This window comes from Entelurus aequoreus, linkage group LG03, assembly GCF_033978785.1.
Source record: "Entelurus aequoreus isolate RoL-2023_Sb linkage group LG03, RoL_Eaeq_v1.1, whole genome shotgun sequence".
Classification (NCBI taxonomy): Eukaryota; Metazoa; Chordata; class Actinopteri; order Syngnathiformes; family Syngnathidae; genus Entelurus; species Entelurus aequoreus.
The window spans coordinates 3,359,757-3,386,891 of NC_084733.1; the positions used below are offsets into that span (position 1 = coordinate 3,359,757).

Here is a 27,135-nt window from a genome sequence, read left to right on the forward strand (position 1 = left end):
TCGTGGGCCTCATGCCTCGTAAGCCGAGGTCGTCATGTGACTTATCCTCTCCCGACGCGACGCACACACTGTCTCCTGACAGCCGTCCCTTGCTGCATGATGGGATTGATGGCCTCCTTGATGTCGGGAGCACGTCTCCGTCGCCAAATGGGTTTTTGAAGGCCCGTTGCGTAACGTCACAGTCACTCCTTCACGCCACGTGTCCATGACAAATGCATGCATTGTCCTGTTATATCTCACATTCTATATCGTGTTTGGGAAAAAAAGGTTGTCACAAACTTTACTTCATTCATTAAAAAAAAAAAAATACAAACAATTTGTTTTGCATATGTAAATGTATTCAGTTATAAACATTTATTCACTTTCTTCTGTCCTTCATGGATCTAAACTTTACCGCTGCCGGTATTTTTTTTCTATGTTTTCATTTACTAAGTTGTCGGTGTATTTATTTCAGTATAAAAGTGTAAAAAGTGTTTTGCGTCGGTCATGAAATGATGATAATGGTGTGCCAGGGCATACATGCATAGCAGTGTTTCCCATAAACTGCCAAGATACCTGTGGCGGTGGGGGTGTGGCTATGGGCGTGGTCACCATGACATCATCGAGTAATTTGCATAATTTACTACAATGATATGATTTTCTCTAAAAAGGCTCGAAAAATGTATACTTACTAATTAATACCGTATTTCCTTGAATAGACGCAGGGGCGCTAATTAATTTAAAACCTCCTGTCACTCCGGCGCTTACCAGAAGCCTGCGAGATGGCCATGCATGCGCTAATTATTTTAAAACCTCTTCTCACTCCGGCGCTTACCTTATCATGAAAAGCACATTTAATAAAAAAAACGTCATTATGGTCTTACCTTTAGGTATAAATGAGTCCATGCCAGCTCCTTTTGAAGAAAAGCATCCTTCAGTTTTAAAAGTCTCTCTGTCTCGATGGAGATCTTCCTTTTAAGTATTACCTCCTGCTTCGATTGAAAGTCCAGTTTAGAAAACTGTTTTATTTTAGATATGTAATCCTCCATGGTAAAACAATGGCTGCGCACTCTTGCTGGTGTTGTCTTCTTCTGCAGCACAGGTATTCTGCAGTACCATCAGTCGCAAGAAGGATCACTAGCGCCCTCTACCACCCGGAGGCGGGAGTCATTTAATGACTCATATTTGACCCGGCGGAAGTGCCAAGCATGCGCTAATTATTTTGCGAAACGAGTTTGACCTGGCTGTAATTCTAGGCATGCGAATACAATATTCCCGGCGCCAATTCAAGGAAATACGGTAATAACAGTTTTGTTTTAAACGTCCATCCATCCATCCATTTTACAATATAATTACAACACTTTATGTACATATTTATATACAGATTTGAACAATAAGTTATTCACTGAAATATATTTATTAATTGTGGTTCTTACAAAAAATATATCTTATAAAATATAAAAGCTAAAATGTCTCTTAAATCTCTGCCCCTTTAATTAGTGCATACTAAATAATTTAACTTTAGCCTACTACTACAACCATATTATTTACCAGCAACATAAAGTGAAACAGAGGCAGAGGTGTCCTGCCACAGTCAGTAACAAATAAACAGAAAACCGTAGTGGTCAAATACAAATAAGGCAACAAGAGAAGTATCCTACACTTCTCTTTTGTAAAGTAAATCTGACCAGCCTATATGGGCATCTACATCAACTATATGATTTGCCTGAGAAGCTGGACAGGACAAAAAAAATAAATAAAATAAAATAAAATTTATTTTTATTTTTTTTAATTTGTGGCGGACGTAATTCTTTCGTGGCGGGCCGCCACAAATAAATGAATGTGTGGGAAACACTGCATATGACAAATTCTATTGATAATTCTCACCTGTATGTAGATCATCAGTCCTTAAAAAAACCGCCACATCTTGTCATGTTCAAACACTGATGACATCTATTAAACAGACAAGAAGCAAGGAATCATGCAGAGACAGAGTTAAATTTAGCTCAATGAGTAGAGACGTTTTGGGCTGTACTCTAGTTACAGAAACAACCTACGCTCTAAAGTCCAGCCCACGTGCTCCTCTATTTATTTGGGAGGTCCCTGGTTACATCACTAAAGCTGCCTCTGAAGGAAGGGGGGTAATCTCAGCAGCTCCAGTTAAACACGATATATGTCTATTCATGAAATGCAAATGTGCTGACACTCGTGATATCGCCCTGTCTCTGCTCTGTCTGCGTCACGGTACTCGATGTTCGCCCTTGGCAGTCAGCAGGCCGGTTCTGGACACAAACACTGATACGAGACGGCGTCCCTTTGCACAGATAGAAAAGTACAACTTCAGCACAATTGATGATAACTATAGCAACGGCCTTTAAGCATAAGAGTTGTGTGATAACTTACACATAATTACTCTAACACATCTACACTTACATGACAAATAATGCCAACAAACTTAACATTTTGCAAGTTAGTTTCAATGTCATTTTATACAGTTGCACTCTAGCATTTCATCTCTGGCTTGGTGATGGCCATAAGCTGTGTGTTCCCCTTTAAGAATGGCGGTATGTGGGGTGAGTGAGGTGTGTAAGTGAGTGGGCAAGTTAGGGATGCTCATCAAAGACTTATTTGGAACATCACACAGGTGAACAGGCTAATTGGGAACAGGTGGGTGCCATGATTGGGTATAAAAGCAGCTTCCATGAAATGCTCAGTCGTTCACAAACAAGGACGGGGCGAGGGTCACCACTTTGTCAACAAATGCCTGAGCAAATTGTTGAACAGTTTAAGAACAACATTTCTCAACGAGCTATTGCGAGGAAATAAGGGATTTCACCATCTACGCTCCGTGATATCATCAAAAGGTTCAGAGAATCTGGAGAAATCACTGCACGTAAGCCATGATATTACGGACCTTCGATCCCTCAGGCGATACTGCATCAAAAAGCGTAAATGATATCACCACATGGGCTCAGGAACACTTCAGAAAACCACGGTCAGTAACTACAGTTGGTCGCTTCATCTGTAAGTGCAAGTTAAAACTCTACTATGCAAAGCCAAAGCCATTTATCAACAACACCCAGAAACGCTGATGGCTTCGCTGGGCCCGAGCTCATCTAAGATGGACTGATGCAAAGCTGAAAAGTGTTCTGTGATCTGACAAGTCCACATTCCAAAACACTTTAGCAACGGAGCTAACGTGATAGCATCGTGCTTAACTGCATATAGAAACAAAATAAATAAATCCATGACTGGAAGGATAGACAGAAGATCAACAATACTATTAAACCGTGGACATGTAAATACACGGTTAATGCTTTCCAGCCTGGCGAAGGTTAACAATGCTGTTGCTATCGACGCCATTGAAGCTAACTTAGCAACCGGACCTCACAGAGCTATGCTAAAAACATTAGCTATCCACCTGCGCCAGCCAGCCCTTATCTGCTCATCAACACCCGTGCTCACCTGCGTTCCAGCGATCGACGGTGCGACGAAGGACTTCACCCGATCACAGATGCGGTCGGCGAAACGGAGGAGGTTAATGTGAGTTCGGCGGCTAACGCGTCTGCTATCCATCTCTGTCCTCCTGGCTGCGTTGCTGTAGCCCACCGCTAATACACCGATCCCACCTACAGCTTTCTTCTTTGCAGTCTCCATTGTTCATGAAACAAATTGCAAAAGAATCACCAACACAGATGTCCAGAATACTGTGGAATTTTGAAATGAAAACAGAGCTTTTTTGTATTGGATTCAATGGGGTACCGATACTTCTATCAACCGTTTACGTCATCATATCTAGACGTTTTCAACCGGAAGTGTGGCGGGAAATTTAAAATGTCACTTTATAAGTTAACCCGGCCGTATTGGCATGTGTTGCAATGTTAAGATTTCATCATTGATATATAAACTATCAGACTGCGTGGTCGCTAGTAGTGGCTTTCAGTAGGCCTTTAAGTCCATATTGCATTAAAAACTAGATTTTGACCCACTTGTCTGGTGGAAGAACAATGAGCCCATATATCCTCTTACTGCCAAGTTACCCAGGCTGGGGGGGAAAGTTAATCTGAGGCTGAGTTGACTTGAAACTGTCTAATGTTGCACTTTTTATATGTAGAAGAAAAGTTTTGTCATTTTATTTAATCTGAGCAACAACTTGAGGCCGTTTAATGTTGATTAACGTGGACTTAAACAAGTTGAAAAACTTATTGGGGTGTTAGCATTTAGTGGTCAATTGTACGGAATATGTACTGTACTGTGCAATCAACTAATAAAAGTTGCAATCAATCAATCAAAAAAAAGCACTTTATATGTAGAAAGTAGGGATGTCCGATAATGGCTTTTTGCCGATATCCGATATTGTCCAACTCTTTAATTACCGATACCGATATCAACCGATACCGATATCAACCGATATATGCAGTCGTGGAATTAACACATTATCATGCTAATTTGGACAACCAGGTATGGTGAAGATAAGGTACTTTTTAAAAAAATGAATAAAATAAAATAAGATAAATAAATTAAAAACATTTTCTTGAATAAAAAAGAAAGTAAAACAATATAAAAACAGTTACATAGAAACTAGTAATGAATGAAAATGAGTAAAATTAACTGTTAAAGGTTAGTACTATTAGTGGAGCAGCAGCACGCACAATCATGTGTGCTTACGGACTGTATCCCTTGCAGACTGTATTGATATATATTGATATATAATGTAGGAACCAGAATATTGATAACAGAAAGAAATGGGGGGAGGGAGTTTTTTTGGGTTGGTGCACTAATTGTAAGTGTATCTTGTGTTTTTTATGTTGATTTAATAAAAATAAAAATAAAAAAAATATGAAAAAAAACGATGCAGATAATAAAAAAAAACGATACCGATAATTTCCGATATTACATTTTAACGCATTTATCGGCTGATAATATCGGCAGGCCGATATTATCGGACATCCCTAGTAGAAAGCTTTTTTGTTAAGAAACCATTCTGAGCCTTATCTTATTAGTTTTTATTTGATATATGTTGACCACATGAACCCTGGCAATGGACCCTGTGTGTATATGTATGTTATGCCATTGTTTACAAATTTGGCAAATAAATAACCAAAAAATGTATATTTTGTTGTTTTCTTACTGTACCTTCACTGGCTCCCTGTGCGTTACAGAATCAATTTTAAACTCCTTTTATTTGTTTTTAAATGTCTAAACAACCTCGCGCCAACATATCTCTCCGACCTCCTTCAGCCTTACTGCCCCACCCGATCCCTAAGATCAGCCGATCAGCTGCTACTGACGGTCCCGGACACAAGGCTGAAGCTTAGAGGTGACAGAGCTTTCGCCGCTGCTGCTCCCAAGCTCTGGAACGACCTACCTCTTAGTGTTAAACAAGCCTCCTCTCTTCCTGTCTTTAAATCTCTCTTAAAAACATACTTTTATTCCATGGCTTTTAACACTGAGTGATACCCATCCTGCAATGGTGCCCCATAATACACCTGCTGTCAACCTGTTTTTATGTTTTTATATTTTATTTTTTTATTTTTTTATCGTGTTCTGTTTGTGTTGTGTTGTGTTTGCTCGGTTCTCGTATTATTTTTAACCTTCCCATTGTACAGCACTTTGGCTACCCCTGTGGTAAATTTTAAATGTGCTTTATAAATAAAGTTGATTTGATCTGTACCGAAAATGAACCGATCCGTGACCTCTAAACCGAGGTACGTACCGAACCGAAATGTTTGTATAACCGTTACACCCCTAGTTCCGATGCAAACAAAAGAAATAACCATGTGAATGCCAAAGCATTTGTCATTTCAACAATGTTCTGGGACAAGTGGTGCATTATCTGCCAGAAATGCGGGGCTGCCAATATTTTTGGCCGTGGCTGTATCAAGTGTCCTTGGCAACGCACAATGTCTGTGGATTCTTGGGTAAATCGCTGGTAAGATGACACTAACCTAGTTTTGGTAATAGAAGACCACGACATGTTGACTTTGTGTGCCCATGGTGGTCTGCAGAAACGGCAGCTGCAGAGAAGCATGAGCGCTCCAGCCTTTGAACTCCAGGGTCAACATTGTCCCTCACGTACATGATCAGAATCAGAATCAGAATAGTTTTATTGCCATTGTTTGAGAACGGGTTCACATACTAGGAATTTTTCTTGGTGCAAACAAAACACATATAACACATATTTGGTATAAAAAAAGCTGTGACTGAGCTATCAGATAGACTTAGAAGGGATTCAAGGAGCTGCTGTTAGGAGTTCTTGTTCATTTGCCTGATGGCCGAGGGGAAAAAACTGTTCAGGTGGCGGGAGGTGTGGGTCTGATGCTGCCTTTGTAGGCCAAAAGAAATAATTGTACAACTGTCGTCCGTCACGATTCATGCTCTGCTCTGTGCTCCTCCACAGGGTTCTTCCACCAGGTTCCCGATGCTCGGCCCAATCTGAGCGTGTTGCTCGAGGGTGGCGGGAAGCAGCAAGGACGGTCCAGGTCTTCAGTCGGAATGAGCGGGGGAACGGAGCAAGCCGACATTCTAAGCGTGCTCTCCTTGGTGAAGGAACGATGGAAAGTGGTAAGTGACGTCTTAAAGGCCTACTGAAAGGATTTTTTATTTATTTAAACGGGAATAGCAGATCCATTCTATGTGTCATACTTGATCATTTCGCGATATTGCCATATTTTTGCTGAAAGGATTTAGTAGAGAAAATCGACGATAAAGTTTGCAACTTTTGCTCGCTGATAAAAAAAAAAGCCTTGCCTGTAGCGGAAGTAGCGTGACGTCACAGGAGCTAGTATTCCTCACAATTCCCCGTTGTTTACAATGGAGCGAGAGAGGTTCGGACCGAGAAAGTGACGATTACACCATTAATTTGAGCGAGGATGAAAGATTCGTGGATGAGGAACGTTACAGTGAAGGACTTGAGAGGCAGTGATGGACGTATCTTTTTTCGCTCTGACCGTAACTTAGGTACAAGCTGGCTCATTGGATTCCACACTTTCTCCTTTTTCTATTGTGGATCACAGATTTGTATTTTAAACCACCTGGGATACTATATCCTCTTGAAAATGAGAGTCGAGAACGCAAAATGGACATTCAGTGCCTTTTATCTCCACGACAATACATCTGCAAAATGCTTTAGCTACGAGCTAACGTGATAGCATCTTGCTTTAACTGCATATAGAAACAAAAGAAATAAACCCCTGACTGGAAGGATGGATAGAAAATCAACAATACTATTAAACCGTGGACATGTAAATACACGGTTAATGCTTTCCAGGCTGGCGAAGGTTAACAATGCTGTGCTAACGACGCCATTGAAGCTAACTTAGCAACCGGACCGCACAGAGCTATGCTAAAAACATTAGCTCTCCACCTACGCCAGCCAGCCCTCATTTGCTCATCAACACCCGTGCTCACCTGCGTTCCAGCGATCGGCAGAAGGACGAAGGACTTCACCCGATGCGTTTGGCGGCCCGGAGACGTAGGAAGTCAAGGTGAAGTCGGCGGCTAGCGCTCCAACAAAGTCCTCCTGGTTGTGTTGCTGTAGTCCGCTGCTAATACACTGATCCCACCTACAACTGTCTTCTTTGCAGCCTTCATTGTTCATTAAACAAATTGCAAAAGATGTCCAGAATACTGTGGAATTATGAAATGAAAACAGAGTTTTTTGTATAGGATTCTACGGGGGTACCATAACTTCCGTTAAACTGACTTCGTCACGCGCATACGTCATCATACCGCGACGTTTCAGCCGGATATTTCCCGGGAAATTTTAAATGTCACTTTATAAGTTAACCCGGCCGTATTGGCATGTGTTGCAATGTTAAGATTTCATCATTGATATATAAACTATCAGACTGTGTGGTCGCTAGTAGTGGCTTTCAGTAGGCCTTTAAGTACGCCTTATAGTCTGAAAAATACGGTAAGTGTTTAATACCGGTCGACATCAATAAGAGGAGGGCAGATCCATCCATAAAATGGGGGTGTCGATACCAAGGGTAATTGATATCTGTATGTGATCGATACAAAAGTGATTAGCTCTTTTTTTTCTCTCAAAATCATTTATTATTGTCAATGTTTACAGGGAATAATTCTCTGTACACAGGAGGACTTTAAAGGCCAAATATTTAAAAGAGTATTATATCAGGGGTGTCAAACTTATTTTAAGATGGGGGGCCACATGGAGAAAAATCTACTCCCAAGTGGGCCGGACTGGTAAAATCACAGCACGATAACTTAAAAATAAAGACAACTTCAGATTGTTTTCTTTGTTTAAAACGAGAACAAGCACATTCTGAAAATGTACAAATCATAATAATGTATTTTTTTTTACACTTACATGTTGCGGTTAATAGTATTCTATCTTTATTTGTGTCGTTATTTATACTTTCTGAATAAATTATATGATAATGTTCATCAGTCAACTCATTGGTGTTCATTTTCAATCTATCAATGATAAAAAAAATTATATCAAAATCAAATTACAGGATGTTATTAATGTAGTTTGCTCATTTTCCTCAACCGGTGCACTAACAAAATGTGGTTTATTACATATGTAGCATCATCTGCAAAGATACAAATAATTGCTATTGCGACATCTAGTGGACACATTTAGAACAGCAGTTTCTTTCATTCAAAAATGTCGGTTCATTTTTAGACTTAGCAAACTCATCCCGCGGGCCGGGTAGAACCTGTTCGGGCCGTACGTTTGACACCCCTGTATTAGATAGTAATAATAATAATAATGGATTAGATTTATATAGCGCTTTTTCTAGACACTCAAAGCGCTTCACAGAGAAGTGAGAACCCATCATTCATTTTTACAACTCATTCATTCATCATTCATTCTCCGGTGTGAGCGGCACCGGGGGCAAGGGTGAAGTGTCCTGCCCAAGGACACAACGGCAGCGATTTTTTGGATGGTAAGAGGCGGGGAGCGAACCTGCAACCCTCAGGTTTCTGGCAAGGCCGCTCTACCCACTACGCCATACCGCCCCGTTTTTACTTTTGTTTAGTTATTGAGTACTACTGACTTCGTTTTGATTAGACAATTTTATGTAATTAAAAAAAGAAAGTAGTTTAAAATATTGTGTTGCTGTTGTTACAATTTCAAAAGCACTCATCCCCTTGAAAAATGCACAGTTAACGCATGTGATCGGTGTCGGACGATCTTACTAATGGATGATCGGAACCGGCAGCATAAAACCCTTTAACGTAAAATCCTTATTACAAACCAATCAGTGCAATGACAATAAAGTTCCATTCCAGTCACAACAAAGCTGCCGCTGTTTCTGCCTCGGTTTACAGTGTGTGAGGTAAATGTACATTTACCGGCGCTCCCACTCTGTGGAACGCTCTCCCTGACCACCTGAGGGCACCACAGACTGTGGATGCTTTTAAAAAAGGCTTTTTTTTTAGACATATATATATATATATATATTTTTTTAATACACTGTAGCACTTTGAGTTTGTTTGCTCAATGGAAAGTGCTTTTTACAAATAAAATCTATTATTATTATTATTATTATTATTATTTTTCCTGACTGTCACGCTTCAAATAAAAACAAACTTATCGTTTATGTTATGGCCAGTCAATAGATTTGGTTCGTTCAAGAAATATCACAGCTAGGGATGTCCGATAATGGTTTTTTGCCGATATGCCGATATTGTCCAACTCTTTAATTACCGATACCGATATCAACCGATACCGATATCAACCGATATATACAGTCGTGGAATTAACACATTATTATGCCTAATTTGGACAACCAGGTATGGTGAAGATAAGGTACTTTTAAAAAAAATGAATCAAATAAAATAAGATAAATAAATTAAAAACATTTTCTTGAATAAAAAAGAAAGTAAAACAATATAAAAACAGTTACATAGAAACTAGTAATTAATGAAAATTTGTAAAATTAACTGTTAAAGGTTAGTACTATTAGTGGAGCAGCAGCACGCACAATCATGTGTGCTTACGGACTGTATCCCTTGCAGACTGTATTGATATATATTGATATATAATGTAGGAAGCAGAATATTAATAACAGAAAGAAACAACCCTTTTGTGTGAATGAGTGTAAATGGGGGAGGGAGGTTTTTTGGGTTGGTGCACTAATTGTAAGTGTATCTTGTGTTTTTTATGTTGATTTAATTTAAAAAAAACCAAAAAAACGATACTGATAATAAAAAAAACGATACCGATAATTTCCGATATTACATTTTAACGCATTTATCGGCCGATAATATCGGCAGACCGATATTATCGGACATCTCTAATCACAGCCCTTCAGTCTTTTGATCAAATTTGATACTCTAACATTAACAATGTAGAACAAATAAACTAAACTAAGAATCCACAGAAGGAAATTAATTCACAATTCTAATCATAATTTGAAATGATGTTATTCCTCTCTCCTAAAGCGTCCATTGTAATCAATTATGCAAATGAGGCAATGATGTCATCAATCAACTTCTAGCAACTTTTCCCACAGCCAATAGCTGCTTTCCTTACTGAGGAGTTGGCAACACTGGAAGGTGACGAGCTTGAGGACAGAGATGTAGAAGAGATACAAATTGAGAACACAGATGCCGAGGATGAGACAGAAGAGGCAGCTGAGAAAAGAGTGGAGATGATTTTCATTTCTAATTTCAGGTTAATTAAGACTTGCATTAGGAGGCCAGCGTGCACATAGCGGCACGCACGGACGGGCAAGCGATCAAATGTTTGGAAGAAAGCTGCGTACTCACGGTAGCGCGTCTGCTATCCAAGTCAAAGTCCTCCTGGTTGTGTTGCTACAGCCAGCCGCTAATACACCGATCCCACCTACAGCTTTCTTCTTTGCTGTCTTCATTGTCCATTAAACAAATTGCAAAAGATTCACCAACACAGATGTCCAGAATACTGTGGAATTTTGCGATGAAAACAGAGCTATTTGTTTTGGGACACAATGGTGTCCCAATACTTCCGCTCAATCCGTGACGTCACGCGCATACGTCATCATATCGAGACGTTTTCAGCCGGATATTTCGCGGGAAATTTAAAATGTCACTTTATAAGTTAACCCGGCCGTATTGGCATGTGTTGCAATGTTAAGATTTCATCATTGATATATAAACTATCAGACTGCGGGGTCGGTAGTAGTGGCTTTCAGTAGGCCTTTAAAGCAGTGGTCCCCAACCTTTTTGTAGCTGCGGACCGATGAACGCTTGAAAATTTGTCCCACAGACCTGGTGGGGGGGTGTATTTAAAAAAAATAAAAACATTTTTTTACCATAAATAAATACAATCATGTGTGCTTACGGACTGTATCCCTGCAGACTGTATTGATCTATATTGATATATAATGTATATATTGTGTTTTTTATGTTGATTTCATTAAAAAAAAAAAAAAAAAAAATTTTTTTTTTAAAAATTTTTTTTCTTGTGCGGCCCGGTACCAATCGGTCCGCGGACCGGTACTGGTCTGGTGGTTGGGGACCACTGCTTTAAAGGTTCTTAGAACCAGGTCCAATAACCTTGTTACATTGTTTTAATGCATCCAGCAGGGCATCACAACCAAATTAGGCATAATAATGTGTTAATTCCACAATATCGGTTGATATCGGAATCGGTAATTAAGAGTTGGACAATATCGGAATATTGGATATCGGCAAAAAAGCCATTATCGGACATCTCTAATATGGAGTATTACAAGATTACCCTGCCAAGCTCTACACAGCACATGCACTAGACAACGGCACATTATTATGATTATTGATTTGCAAAAAATATTTTTTGGACCAATTAGGTGAAGTTGCATAATTTCCCACGGCACACCAGGCAATATCTCACGGCACACTGGTGTGCCTGAAAATCACTGCACTAATCAACCGTGATAAGGCACACCTGTGAAGCTACCTCTTGAAGCTCATGGAGAGAATGCCAAAGCAGTAATCAGAGCAAAAGGGTGGCTATTTTGAAGAAACTAGAATATAAAACATGTTTTCAGTTATTTCACCTTTTTTTTAAGTACATAACTCCGCATGTGTTCATTCATAGTTTGGATGTGACAATCTACAATGTAAATAGTCATGAAAATAAAGAAAACACATTGAATGAGAAGGTGTGTCCAAACCAGTGAAGTTGGCACATTGTGTAAATGGTAATTAAAAACAGAATACAATGATTTGCAAATCCTTTTCAATAGAGATGTCCGATAAATATCGGCCTGCCGATATTATCGGCCGATATATGCGTTAAAATGTAATATCGGAAATTATCGGTATCGTTTTTTTTTATTATCGGTATCGGTTTTATTTTTTATTTTAATTTTTTTAATTAAATCAACATAAAAAACACAAGATACACTTACAATTAGTGCACCAACCCAAAAAACCTCCCTCCCCCATTTACACTCATTCACACAAAAGGGTTGTTTCTTTCTGTTATTAATATTCTGCTTCCTACATTATATATCAATATATATCAATACAGTCTGCAAGGGATACAGTCCGTAAGCACACATGATTGTGCGTGCTGCTGCTCCACTAATAGTACTAACCTTTAACAGTTCATTTTACTCATTTTCATTCATTACTAGTTTCTATGTAACTGTTTTTATATTGTTTTACTTTCTTTTTTATTCAAGAAAATGTTTTTAATTTATTTATCTTATTTTACTAATTTTTTTAAAAAGTACCTTATCTTCACCATACCTGGTTGTCCAAATTAGGCATAATAATGTGTTAATTCCACGACTGCATATATCGGTATCGGTATCGGTTGATATCGGTATCGGTAATTAAAGAGTTGGACAATATCGGAATATCGGATATCGGCAAAAAGCCATTATCGGACATCCCCACTTTTCAACCTATATTGGTTGTGTTTAGGAGGAGTAGACGGCACAGACCACAAGGGGCCGTAGTTAAGCTCTATGATTTTATTATATATATACAATATACACTGTATATATATATATAATAGCGAAACAATAATAATATAAACTAGAGAATGTAGTGTGACAAAATCCAAAAGTGTGTGTATGTTTGTGAGACTACGTGTGGAGATTAGCTGTTGTGTGTTACCAGGAGTGTTGAGTGAGAGGCGGAAGTCCCATAGGGGAAAGACAGGCTGGAATGTCCGTGAGGCAAGCAGGAAGTCGAGGGCTAAGCGGGCGTAGAAGGTCCGTGTCCGGGAGGTGGAGAATCCAAAAGGGGCAGCCAGAGAACCAGAGGGGAACAACAGGGAATCACAGAAAAGGCATTGAATGAGGAGAAGGTGTGTCCACACTTTTGGCCGGTACTGTAGGTGTTCTTGTCTTCCATAGTGATTGTGAATGAGAGGCAAAAATCCCCAAAAAGTGTTGATTAATATCAATGAAGTATTCTGAGGTTTTTCCGTCCCGTGGGTGTGTAAGATGAAATGGTGTGTCGCACATTTGCGGGTCACATCCCTCCGTCCAAGTAGCACTGCGGCAGCGTGAGATCTAAAGATAGCCGGGCGTTGCTATTCCTGGCATCGCTGGAGCTGAAGGCAAGAGTGCAGAGGCATTGTTCCCACGGAGAGAGAGACCAAATCCTTCAGTGCCATGTTCGCCGGCTTCCTGGCCTCCCAAGGAGGCAGCGCCAGTTACGTAAGCACGCCGCAGTTAATCCCGCAGCACACCAATCTGCGCGTGGAGGACGCTGAAGGGCGCGCAGGGGTAGAAAAGAGGGAATAAAAACCTTGCTTGTGCCTAAAGGTAAAGGTGTATAGTTTGTATATTTTTTTAAATAAAAGTGCAAATGATGTGAAGTATGAATAAAGCACAGGCCCTACACTGCAAAAAGTCAGTGTTCAAAAACAAGGGAAAAAAATACAAAAATTAGGGGTATTTTATTTGAAATAAGCAAAATTATCTGCCAATAGAACAAGAAAATTTGGCTTGTCAAGATTTTCCAAAACAAGTCAAATTAGCTAACTTCAATGAACCCAAAAATAGCTTAAAATGAGTATATTCTCACTAATAACAAGTGCACTTTTCTTGGAAGAAAAAAAAAGAAGAGACCTTTTTGCTCAATATGTTGAAAAATATTCCTACCGGTAGGAGGCCACGGGGAAGACCCAGGACACGTTGGGAAGACTATGTCTCCCGGCTGGCCTGGGAACGCCTCGGGATCCCCCCGGGAAGAGCTGGACGAAGTGGCTGGGGAGAGGGAAGTCTGGGTGTCCCTGCTTAGGCTGCTGCCCCCGCGACCCGACCTCGGATAAGCGGAAGATGGATGGATGGGTTGAAAAATATTCTTAAATGAAGTAAATGCTAGTGCCATTATCTTGACATAATGATACAGTGTTTCCCATAAACTGCCAAGATACCTGTGGTGGTGGGGGCGTGGCTATGGGCGTAGTCATCATGACATCATCGAGTAATTTGCATAATTTACTACAATTATATGATTTTCTCTAAAAAGGCTCGAAAAATGTATACTTACTAATTAATAATAACAGTTTTGTTTTAAACGTCCATCCATCCATTTTACAATATAATTACAACACTTTATGTACATATTTATATACAGATTTGAACAATAAATTATTCACTGAAATTAGGGATGTCCGATAATATCGGCCTGCCGATATTATCGGCCGATAAATGCGTTAAAATGTAATATCGGAAATTATCGGTATCGGTTTTTTAATTATCTGTATCGTTTTTTTTGTTTTTTTTTTAAATTTTTTTTATTTTTTTATTAAATCAACATAAAAAACACAAGATACACTTACAATTAGTGCACCAACCCAAAAAACCTCCCTGCCCCCATTTCTTTCTGTTATTAATATTCTGCTTCCTACATTATATATCAATATATATCAATACAGTCTGCAAGGGATACAGTCCGTAAGCACACATGATTGTGCGTGCTGCTGCTCCACTAATAGTACTAACCTTTAACAGTTAATTTTACTAATTTTCATTAATTACTAGTTTCTATGTAACTGTTTTTATATTGTTTTACTTTCTTTTTTATTCAAGAAAATGTTTTTAATTTATTGATCTTATTTTATTTGATTCATTTTTTTAAAAAGTACCTTATCTTCACCATACCTGGTTGTCCAAATTAGGCATAATAATGTGTTAATTCCACGACTGTGTATATCGGTTGATATCGGTATCGGTTGATATCGGTATCGGTAATTAAAGAGTTGGACAATATCGGCATATCGGATATCGGCAAAAAGCCATTATCGGACATCCCTAATTATTACCGTATTTTCCGGACCATAGAGCGCACCGGATTATAAGGCGCACTGCCGATGAATGGTCTATTTTCGATCTGTTTTCATATATAAGGCGCACCGGATTATAAGGCGCATCAAAGGAATCACACTCGCTTTCTTCCTTCCAATGCTTGGAAAAGCAAAGTTATGTCCCTCTCTGGCTTTAAGCTAATGCTAGCGAGTAAGAGCGGATGTTTTGGTCGGACCTTACGGGGTTTACTGTAACATTCACTACGCCAACTAGTGGTGGGGAGGCTCGTAACACCAATTATTGCTTGTAACCTTAAAGCATAGCAATGAGCCAAGAGACTAGTATTCCAAAAACGGGGCACTCGTGTGCCGGTGTACAAAACCCAAAACCCAGTGAAGTTGTCACGTTGTGTAGATGGTCAATAAAAAGAGAATACAACAAATCCTTTTCAACTTATATTCAATTGAATAGACTGCAAAGACAACATATTTCATGTTCAAACTGGAAAATGTTGCAAACATTAGCTCATCTGGAATTTGATGCCTGCAACATGTTTCAAAAAAAGCTGGCACAAGTGGCAAAAAAGACCGAGAAAGTTGAGGAATGCTCATCAAAGACTTATTTGCAACATCCCACAGGTGAATAGGCTAATTGGGAACAGGTGGGTGCCATGATTGGGTATAAAAGCAAGCTTCCATGAAACAAGGACGGGGCGAGGGTCACCACTTTGTCAACAAATGCCTGAGCAAATTGTTTGAGAACGACATTTCTCAACCAAGCTATTGCAAGGAATTCAGGGATTTCACCATCTACGCTCTGTAATGCCATCAAAAGGTTCAGAGAATCTGGAGAAATCACTGCACGTAAGCCATGATATTACACACCTTGGATCCCTCAGGCGGTACTGCATCAAAAAGCGATATCAGTGTGTAAAGGATATCACCACATGGGCTCAGGAACGCTTCAGAAACCCACTGTCAGTAACTACAGTTGGTCGCTACATCTGTAAGTGCAAGTTAAAACTCTACTATGCAAAGCCAAAGCCATTTATCAACAACACCCAGAAAAGCCGTCGGCTTCTCTGGGCCCGAGCTCATCTAAGATGGACTGATACAAAGTGGAAAAGTGTTCTGTGGTCTGACGAGTCCACATTTCAAATTGTTTTTGGAAACTTTAAACGTCAGAGGAAAAGAACCATCCGGATTGTTCTAGGGTGAAAGTGTAAAAGGCAGCATGTGTGATGGTATGGGGGTGTATTAGTGGCCAAGACATGGGTAACTTACACATGTGTGAAGGCACCATTAATGCTGAAAGGTACATGCAGCTTTTGGAGCAACATATGTTGCCATCCAAGCAACATCTTTTTCATTTTTTTGTCCCTCCTCATCCAGGTGAAGAAGATCGGGGGCGGAGGTTTCGGGGAGATCTACGAGGCGCTGGACCTGCTCACGCGGGTCAGCGTGGCGCTGAAGGTGGAGTCGGCCCAGCAGCCGAAACAAGTGCTCAAAATGGAGGTCGCCGTGCTCAAGAAGCTGCAGGGTGAGTCCCGAAACGGATTTGGTTCCGCTTATTCTTATCGATCACGCCGACCGCCGTGACCTGAGGGTTTGGCGTGGACGGGATGGTGGAGAGACACCCGTTGGCGTGGACAGGATGGTGGAGAGACACCCGCCCTACTGTCAGTGCGTCAGACCGACAAATGACATCACCGTCCAACGATGAAAGCTTTTCATGTTTGAAGTTGTTGCTCACACTTCCTTTCACTTTCTCTTCTTTTGCCGCGTCCTCCCGGTCTGTAAAATGCACACGTGCCCTTTTCCGAGAGGGAAAATCAATGTGCAGGGATCATGTTAGCCGTCTAATGGCGGGGGCCCCAGGGAGGCAGAACGTAACTGGAGAGGGGCCCCGAACATTGCTGAGCAGCACACATCCAACAACCCTGAGCTTCATAACAACACATATGAACCTTGTCAAGTTTAAGACAGTGCGGCTCGCTTATGTCCGCCATTCATCAGCCCTAATATTATTCTTTTTAATTCATTTAAAGCCTCACTTAAAGGCCTACTTTTTTATTTAAACGGGAATAGCAGATCCATTCTATGTGTCATACTTGATCATTTCGCGATATTGCCATATTTTTGCTGAAAGGATTTAGTAGAGAACATAGACGATAAAGTTCGCAACTTTTGCTCGCTGATAAAAAAAAAGCCTTGCCTGTAGCGGAAGTAGCGTGACGTCACAGGAGCTAGTATTCCTCACAATTCCCCGTTGTTTACAATGGAGCGAGAGAGATTCGGACCGAGAAAGTGACGATTACCCCATTAATTTGAGCGAGGATGAAAGATTCGTGGATGAGGAACGTTACAGTGAAGGACTTGAGAGGCAGTGCAGGACGTATCTTTTTTCGCTCTGACCGTAACTTAGGTACAAGCTGGCTCATTGGATTCCACACTCTCTCCTTTTTCTATTGTGGATCACGGATTTGTATTTTAAACCACCTGGGATACTATATCCTCTTGAAAATGAGAGTCGAGAACGCAAAATGGACATTCAGTGCCTTTTATCTCCACGGAATGCTTTAGCTACGAGCTAACGTGATAGCATCGTGCTTTAACTGCATATAGAAACAAAAAAATAAAGGATAGAAGGAAGGATAGATAGAAAATCAACAATACTATTAAACCGTGGACATGTAAATACACGGTTAATGCTTTCCAGGCTGGCGAAGGTTAACAATGCTGTGCTAACGACGCCATTGAAGCTAACTTAGCAACCGGACCGCACAGAGCTATGCTAAAAACATTAGCTCTCCACCTACGCCAGCCAGCCCTCATCTACTCATCAACACCCGTGCTCACCTGCGTTCCAGCAATCGGCGGAAGGACGAAGGACTTCACCTGATGCGTTTGGCGGCCCGGAGACATAGGAAGTCAAGGTGAGGTCGGCGGCTAGCGCGGCTAGCGCTCCGACAAAGTCCTCCTGGTTGTGTTGCTGTAGTCCGCTGCTAATACACCGATCCCACCTACAACTGTCTTCTTTGCAGCCTTCATTGTTCATTAAACAAATTGCAAAAGATGTCCAGAATACTGTGGAATTATGAAATGAAAACAGAGCTTTTTGTATAGGATTCTACGGGGTACCATAACTTTGGTTACTCGGACTTCGTCACGCGCATACGTCATCATACCGCGACGTTTCAGCCGGATATTTCCCGGGAAATTTAAAATGTCACTTTATAAGTTAAGCCGGCCGTATTGGCATGTGTTGCAATGTTAAGATTTCATCATTGATATATAAACTATCAGACTGCGTGGTCGCTAGTAGTGGCTTTCAGTAGGCCTTTAAGAACTTTCAGTTTTGCTTGATTTTGCCGGCGTCAGCGGACCAAAACCAGGCCTGGGCAATTATTTTGACTCAGTGAAAAATGTGTCCGGGGGCCGGTATATCTTTTTTTAGGGACACTAATACAAAACCTCACTATAATGTCTGATTGAACGCTAAAACAATATGACAGACCGCCTGACAAAACGGAATGGAATTTAATTGTTTTATTACTGAATGAGACACCCAGAAAGTACATCACAATTAATGTGGGATTTACAATATTAACTACGAACGATAAAACACTGAATATTGACCACATACACTACCGTTCAAAAGTTTGGGGTCACATTGAAATGTTCTTATTTTTGAAGGAAAATCACTGTACTTTTCAATGAAGATAACTTTAAACTAGTCTTAACTTGAAAGAAATACACTCTATACATTGCTAATGTGCTAAATGACTATTCTAGCTGCAAATGTCTGGTTTTTGGTGCAATATCTACATAGGTGTATAGAGGCCCATTTCCAGCAACTATCACTCCAGTGTTCTAATGGTACAATGTGTTTGCTCATTGGCTCAGAAGGCTAATTGATGATTAGAAAACCCTTGCGCAATCATGTTCACACACCTGAAAACAGTTTAGCTCGTTACAGAAGCTACAAAACTGACCTTCCTTTGAGCAGATTGAGTTTCTGGAGCATCACATTTGTGGGCTCAATTAAACGCTCAAAATGGCCAAGAAAAAGAGAACTTTCACCTGAAACTCCACAGTCTATTCTTGTTCTTAGAAATGAAGGCTCAAACACAAAATTGTTTGGGTGACCCCAAACTTTTGAACGGTAGTGTGTGAACGTCACACCCCCTCAACAAACACAGCGAAACATGAACGCGAAGGGTAAAGAAAACCCCACCTACAATCTGATACATCAATATGGTTTAGAACTTTGTTGTAAAAATCTCCTTCCGCGTCCGTCCCTGACACCCGCATTTCAGGCGCTGGGAACACTCTGTGGAAACGCTCCCCACTCACCCTGCTTGGTGCCTCGTCTAAGCTGCTGTGACTTAGATGATCATAGTAACTAATTAGATGATCATAGTAACTAATTAGATGACCATAGTAACTAATTAGATGACTATAGTACATAGTAACTAATTAGATGACCATAGTAACTAATTAGATGATCATAGTAACTAATTAGATGACCATAGTAACTAATTAGATGACCATAGTAACTAATTAGATGACTATAGTACATAGTAACTAATTAGATGACCATAGTAACTAATTAGATGACCATAGTAACTAATTAGATGACTATAGTACATAGTAACTAATTAGATGACCATAGTAACTAATTAGATGATCATAGTAACTAATTAGATGACCATAGTAACTAATTAGATGACCATAGTAACTAATTAGATGACCATAGTAACTAATTTGATGACTATAGTACATAGTAACTAATTAGATGATCATAGTAACTAATTAGATGACCATAGTAACTAATTAGATGATCATAGTAACTAATTAGATGACCATAGTAACTAATTAGATGACCATTGTAACTAATTAGATGACTATAGTACATAGTAACTAATTAGATGACCATAGTAACTAATTAGATGATCATAGTAACTAATTAGATGACCATAGTAACTAATTAGATGACCATAGTAACTAGTTAGATGACCGTAGTAACTAATTCGATGATCATAATAACTAATTAGATGACCAGAGTAACTAATTAGATGACCATAGTAATTAGTATATCATGCAAAAGCGCAGATTCCAAGCATTGAAAGACTTAGTATAGTTGAAGACTTCCGGTCATTAGAAAACATGAGTGCACATCATAATGGCAGCTACACTTTACATCTTAAACATCTAAAAAAAATTATTTGGGAGGGTCCGGCGGGCCAGATTGAAAAGCTTAACAGGCCCCCGGGCCTTAATTTGCCCAATCCAATCCACTTTATTTATATAGCACATTTAAACAACAAAAATGTTTCCAAAGTGCTGCACAAAAATATTAAAAACAACATTCAAATATTATCCTTAGCTCCACCAATGACTGAATAAAAACACAAAATAAATAAATATAAAAACAATATAAAAATAAATATGATTAAAAACAATTTTAAAGGGTAAAACCAATTAAAACAGTAAATAGAAATCAACATTTTAAAAAACACAGAGGACAACAGAGGACAGAAGACCACACAACTCACGTAGTGTTAAAAGCCAAAGAATAAAAGTGGGTCTTAAGACGAGACTTAAAACACTCCACTGTGGGATCAGTTGGAACATGGAGGGGCAGAATGTTCCAGAGCTTAGGGCCGACCACAGAGAAGGCCCCTGTCTCCCCTGGTTTTAAGTCTGGTCCTGGGCACCACGAGCTGGAGCTGGCTCTCGGACCTCAGAGCGTGCGCAGGTGTGTAATATACTGAGGTGCCAGTCCATGTAAAGCTTTCAAAACAAACGGCAAGGTTTTAAAATCAATTCTAAAATGAACAGGGAGCCAGTGCAATCTCCGAAGAATTGGGGTTAAATGCTGGCGTCTCCTGGCCCCTGTTAAAAGTCGTGCTGCCGCCTTCTGGACTAACTGCAACCGGGAGAGAGCTTTGTGGCTAATGCCAGCATGAAGTGCATCCACTTGAAATAAAAGCATGCACCACTTGTTCAAAAAGGTTCAAAGATAAAAATCGGTTTTGCCTTTACTAAAAGACGAAGATGATAAAAACAGGATTTTAAGGCTGCAGCTAACGATTATTTTTCTATCGATTAATCTATAGATTATTTTTTCGATTAATCGGTTAATCTATAGATTATTTTTCCCCGGTTAATCTATAGATTATTTTTTTGGATTAATCGGTTAATCTATAGATTTTTCCGATTAATCGGTTAATCTATAGATTATTTTTCGATTCATCTATAGATTATTTTTCCTTTTACCGATTATTTTTTATTTTATTGTATTCAAAATGAAGATGAAAAAAATAAAAGTAGGCCAGTTTTTTCAAAAGGCATGGCTTTTATTTATTTACACTCAGTCAACATTGACAACAACATGACTAAATGTTCTGTAACAATGTAAACATTTAAAACTTTTAACATTTAACAAAATTAAAAGTAGCTTGTTTGCTTTTGAATGTGCAAATATAAAAGTCAACATCCAGTGCAAATCGTAATATTCTGCAATAGTATAAGCATTTCAAAAGTAAAAGTATTGCTTATTTTGCTTTAAAATGTGCAAAAATAAAGATAAACATCCGATACAAAAAAGTGCAAAACGAAATATTCTGTAACAACAGTGTAAACATTTCAACAAAAGTGAAAGTATTGCTTATTTGCTAAAATGTGCAAAAATAAAGATAAACATCCAATACAAAAAAGTGCCAATCTAAATATTCTGGAGCACTGTAAACATTAAGTATTGCTTTTAAAATGTGCAAAATAAACATCCAGTCCAACACAGTACACAATAACCAATTCTACTCATTCCAGTGAGTGACTAACAGTTGTAATGAAGAAAGGTTAGCATGTCTACATGCTCTGCTTCTCTTCTTGTTTACAATATTCCCAGCAGCTTGTTTAGACTTTAGCAGCTAAAGTTAGCTTTAGGTTAGAAACTCGTTCGGTACACCCCCGTACCGAACCGAAAGCCCCGTACCGAAACGGTTCAATACAAAACACGTACCGTTACACCCCTAGCAGATACAAATGACACATTCATGTTTTTGTGTAATGATGACAACGTCTGCTAACGCGGACGATTGACTAGTTGATGGTTTTCTTTTCAAATGTTGGTTCATAGCCGTTGTGCTGCTATGATAGGCCATTTCCGCTCGACACAGTGTGCATACAACAACATTATTAGGCCCTTTATTGAAATACTCCCACACTTTTGACCACTTTTGGCGTGCGTTTTTCCCCCCTCGCTCGCACAGTCTGCTTTGCGCTCCGCCATGACGGTAGTGTGACGTAAATATGCGACGCGTCGACGCACAAAAACGGCGTCGACGTATTTACGTAACCGATGACGTCGACTACGTCGACGCGTCGTTTCAGCCTTACACGATTTTAAAACGCCATTGACTTGTTTGTCAAGTTTGAAATGGCTGTCTATAGTGACGCCAAGGCTGGTGACTTTGGGACGCACATCATTTTGCAATGGTCCCAAGTCAGTGAGGGCCGGACCGAAAACTGAAATTTCCGTTTTTCCCCTCATTCATTATTAAACAATTCTGAGCTAACCAAGCCTTGATGTGGCATAGACAGTTGAGAAGGGGTGTCAGGGGGCCGTGGCCTTTTGAAATCGGCATATAAATTTGGCAGGTCTGACCAAAGCGGTAGTGTTTTACCAGAAGAAGGACCGCATTTCCCATGAGGACTATCGCATATAGCAGGGGTCACCAGATGAGTAGCCCGCTGGCCTGTTCTAAAAATAGCTCAAATAGCAGCACTTACCAGTGAGCTGCCTCTATTTTTTTAATTCTATTTATTTACTAGCATGCTGGTCTCGCTTTGCCCGACATTTTTAATTCTAAGAGAGACAAAACTCAAATAGAATTTGAAAATCCAAGAAAATATTTTAAAGACTTGGTCTTCACTTGTTTAAATAAATTCATTTTTTTTTTTACTTTGCTTCTTATAACTTTCAGAAAGACAATTTTAGAGGAAAAAATACAACCTTAAAAATGATTTTAGGATTTTTAAACACATATACCTTTTTACCTTTTTAAATTCCTTTCTCTTCTTTCCTGACAATTTAAATCGATGTTCAAGTCGATTTTTTTTTATTGTAAAGAATAATAAATACATTTTAATTTTAATTCTTCATTTTAGCTTCTGTTTTTTCGATGAAGAATATTTGTGAAATATTTCTTGAAACTTATTATGATTAAAATTCAAAAAAATTATTCTGGCAAATCTAGAAAATCTGTAGAATCAAATTTAAATCTTATTTCAAAGTCTTTTGAATTTCTTTTAAAATTTTTGTTCTGGAAAATCTAGAAGAAATAATGATTTGTCTTTGTTAGAAATATAGCTTGGTCCAATTTGTTATATATTCTAACAAAGTGCAGATTGGATTTTAACCTATTTAAAACATGTCATCAAAATTCTAAAATTAATCTTAATCAGGAAAAAATACTAATGATGTTCCATAAATAATTTTTTTATTTTTTTAAATTTTACATGAGTTATTATTTGTACAAACATGGTGCAAAGTAATTCATGATTTGTTAAAAAAAAATGTTAGTGGCTAGCTAGTTAAAATGGGATATTGTGATTTCACAAGACTGTCTTAGAAGTGATCATTTGAAAATGTTCAATTTGAAAAATGTGCACTTAGAGAAAATATAAAAATAAAGTGTTGCATATTGATATTTATCTGTTTCTATATATATTTAATGTGGGAAATCATTAAGATGATCAGTGTTTCCACAAAGATAAATATCATTAATTATTAATAATAACATAGAGTTAAAGGTAAATTGAGCAAATTGGCTATTTCTGGCAATTTATTTAAGTGTGTATCAAACTGGTAGCCCTTTGCATTAATTAGTACCCAAGAAACAGCTCTTGCTTTCAAAAAGGTTGGTGACCCCTGGGTTAGGGAATAAAGCAGGGCTGTGGTGGCTGCAGTGCATGCAGACCAGCTGTGGGGTGTGGCCTCAATCAGGCTGCCTCAGCAGTAATGTCCTGCAAGGCGATCACACACACACACACACACACACACACACACACACACACACACACACACACACACACACACACACACACACACACACACACACATGCATTCAGACCTATAAGTCACACTGGTCAGATGATATAAAGTCATTTGCTGGACATGAAATGTTGACTTCATCGCTGTCCTTCACAGGGAAGGACCACGTGTGTCGCTTTGTGGGATGCGGACGCAACGACCGCTTCAACTATGTGGTGATGGAGCTTCAGGTCAGTCGTACTGGCCTGGCATGCATATTTACAGCATTATTTGTGGCGGGGGGGCAATGTTTATAACGGGTAGAGAGAAAACACTTTTCAACTACAAACCCCAAAAGCAGTGAAGTTGTCACGTTGTGTGAATGGTAAATAAAAACAGAATACAATGATTTGCAAATCTTTTTCAACCTATATTCAATTGAATAGTCCGCAAAGACAAGATACTTAACGTTCGAACTGGAAAACGTAATTTTTTGCGAATATTAGCTCATTTGGAATTTGATGCCTGCAACGTGTGTCAGGTTCAAACACTGATGACATGTATTAAACAAGACAAGAGGCAAAGAATTGAACAGAGACGGAATTCAATTTGGACTCAATTGAGGAGACACGTCCGGACACACTGTACCCTTGTACAGTATCTCAGCACGCTCTGCCAAAAGATCGCATGCCTCCTCCTTTTATTTTGGCTTTCTCCCCCCACCTGACCACAGCTGCTTCCAGAGGGAAGTGGGTCGTAAACAGCGTTGCCTTTGGTTACCGAACAGTTCAAAAGAAGAGGTCGTAAAATATAGGGATGTCCGACAATATCGGCCTGCCGATATTATCGGCCGATAAATGCGTTAAAATGTAATATCGGAAATTATCGGTATCGTTTTTTTTATTATCGGTATCGTTTTTTTTTTTTTTTAATTAAATCAACATAAAAAACACAAGATACACTTACAATTAATGCACCAACCCAAAAAACCTCCCTCCTCATTCACACAAAATGGTTGTTTCTTTCTGTTATCAATATTCTGGTTCCTACATTATATATCAATATATATCAATACAGTCTGCAAGGGATACAGTCCGTATGCACACATGATTGTGCGTGCTGCTGCTCCACTAATAGTACTAACCTTTAACAGTTAATGTTACTCATTTTCATTAATTACTAGTTTCTATGTAACTGTTTTTATATTGTTTTACTTTCTTTTTTATTCACGAAAATGTTTTTAATTTATTTATCTTATTTTATTTTATAATTTTTTTGAAAAAGTACCTTATCTTCACCATACCTGGTTGTCCAAATTAGACATAATAATGTGTTAATTCCACGACTGTATATATCGGTTGATATCGGTATCGGTAATTAAAGAGTTGGACAATATCGGAATATCAGATATCGGCAAAAAGCCATTATCGGACATCCCTAGTAAAATAGTTCAAAAACAGTTCCATAAAATACTTCAAAAAGAGTTCGTAAAATACTTCAAAAAGAGTTCGTCTGGAAATTGGGCAGATCCTGTCATCTCTCCGCTTTGAAGTCACAGTGGACTTTTACGAGCCTTCCTCCTGGAAGACCCCAACATGTTTCAAAAAAGCTGGCACAAGTGGCAAAAAAAAAACTATGCGAAGCGAAAGCCATTTATCAACAACACCCAGAAACGCCGCCGTCTTCGCTGGGCCCGAGCTCATCTAAAATGGACTGATGCAAAGTGTAAAAGTGTTCTGTGGTCTGACGAGTCCACATTTCAAACTGTTTTTGGAGACTGTGGACGTCGTGTCCTCCGGACCAAAGAGGAAAAGAACCAACCGTATTGTTATAGGCGCAAAGTGTAAAAGGCAGCATCTGTGATGGTGTGGGGGTGTATTAGTGGCCAACACATGGGTAACTTACACATCTGTGAAGGCACCATTAATGCTGAAAGGTACATACAGCTTTTGGAGCAACATATGTTGCCATCCAAGCAACGTTATCATGGACGCCCCTGCTTATTTCAGCAAGACAATGCCGAGCCACGTGTTACAACAGCGTGGCTTCATAATAAAAGAGTGCGGGTACTAGACTGGCCTGCCTGTAGTCCAGACCTGTCTCCCGTTGAAAATGTGTGCAAAGACAGGACTTTTTGGTTATTCGGCAGGTACGGCGCGGGATTCTGTCGAAATAAAAAGTGTTTCTCGCCTTCCTGTTGGTCATCTTTTCTGAATACTGACAGCAGCCAGCGTCACCTCACAAGACCCCCGGGTGCGGTGAATGTCAATCAAGTGACGTCTTGGTGAAGATTGATGACCGCTCATTTTTAGGTCTATTCTTTAATGCCTGGCTGGCGACGGACTGACACACCCTACACCATTGATTGGCGGCTGGCCTGGTGTGAAGTCAAAAGACATTCCTAAATCGGCACTTTTACCCAGACTTGCGCCACAGTTAGCCCCGGCTCTCTATAAAGCGATTCATTTTTGGTGTAATTCTGTTAACCAAGCACCGATTAAAACATGACCTAATGTGTAACTTTTAAAGTGCTAAGTCGAGCATCAACAAGCTCCATTTACCCTGCTGTTATTAATTATACATGGTTAGTGCAGCATGCTTATTGTTTATTTATTGTCTTGTGTGTTTATTAGTGGTTTCCAATACAATGCGAAAGGAGTCCATCTTTGCTAAGTGTTGTTTACTTTGCACCCTCCCAGGGTCGTAATCTGGCCGACCTGAGGAGGAGCATGAGCAGGGGGACGTTCAGCATCAGCACCACGCTGCGCTTGGGCCGCCAGATCCTGGAAGCCATCGAGAGCATCCACTCTGTGGGCTTTCTGCATCGGGACATCAAGCCAGTGAGCATATCAGGATATTGTTTGTTTTGTGTAGGGATGATGTTTGATAAGGAATTATCGAGTTCGAGCCT

The 27,135-nt window shown here is 39.5% G+C and overlaps 1 protein-coding gene across 2 annotated transcripts in view; it reads left to right on the forward strand.

The window, feature by feature from the left end:
• The window catches only part of ttbk2a (tau tubulin kinase 2a), a 91,083-nt gene that overhangs the window by 9,540 nt on the left and 54,408 nt on the right, over positions 1 to 27,135 (forward strand). For both annotated transcript variants that reach the window (XM_062040956.1, XM_062040957.1), the window contains exons 2-5: positions 6,380 to 6,543; positions 16,577 to 16,724; positions 24,402 to 24,475; positions 26,924 to 27,064. In XM_062040956.1, the coding sequence (XP_061896940.1) occupies positions 6,475 to 6,543; positions 16,577 to 16,724; positions 24,402 to 24,475; positions 26,924 to 27,064 (432 nt within the window). In that variant the 5' untranslated portion in view covers positions 6,380 to 6,474. The remainder of the gene's footprint in view (positions 1 to 6,379; positions 6,544 to 16,576; positions 16,725 to 24,401; positions 24,476 to 26,923; positions 27,065 to 27,135) is intronic.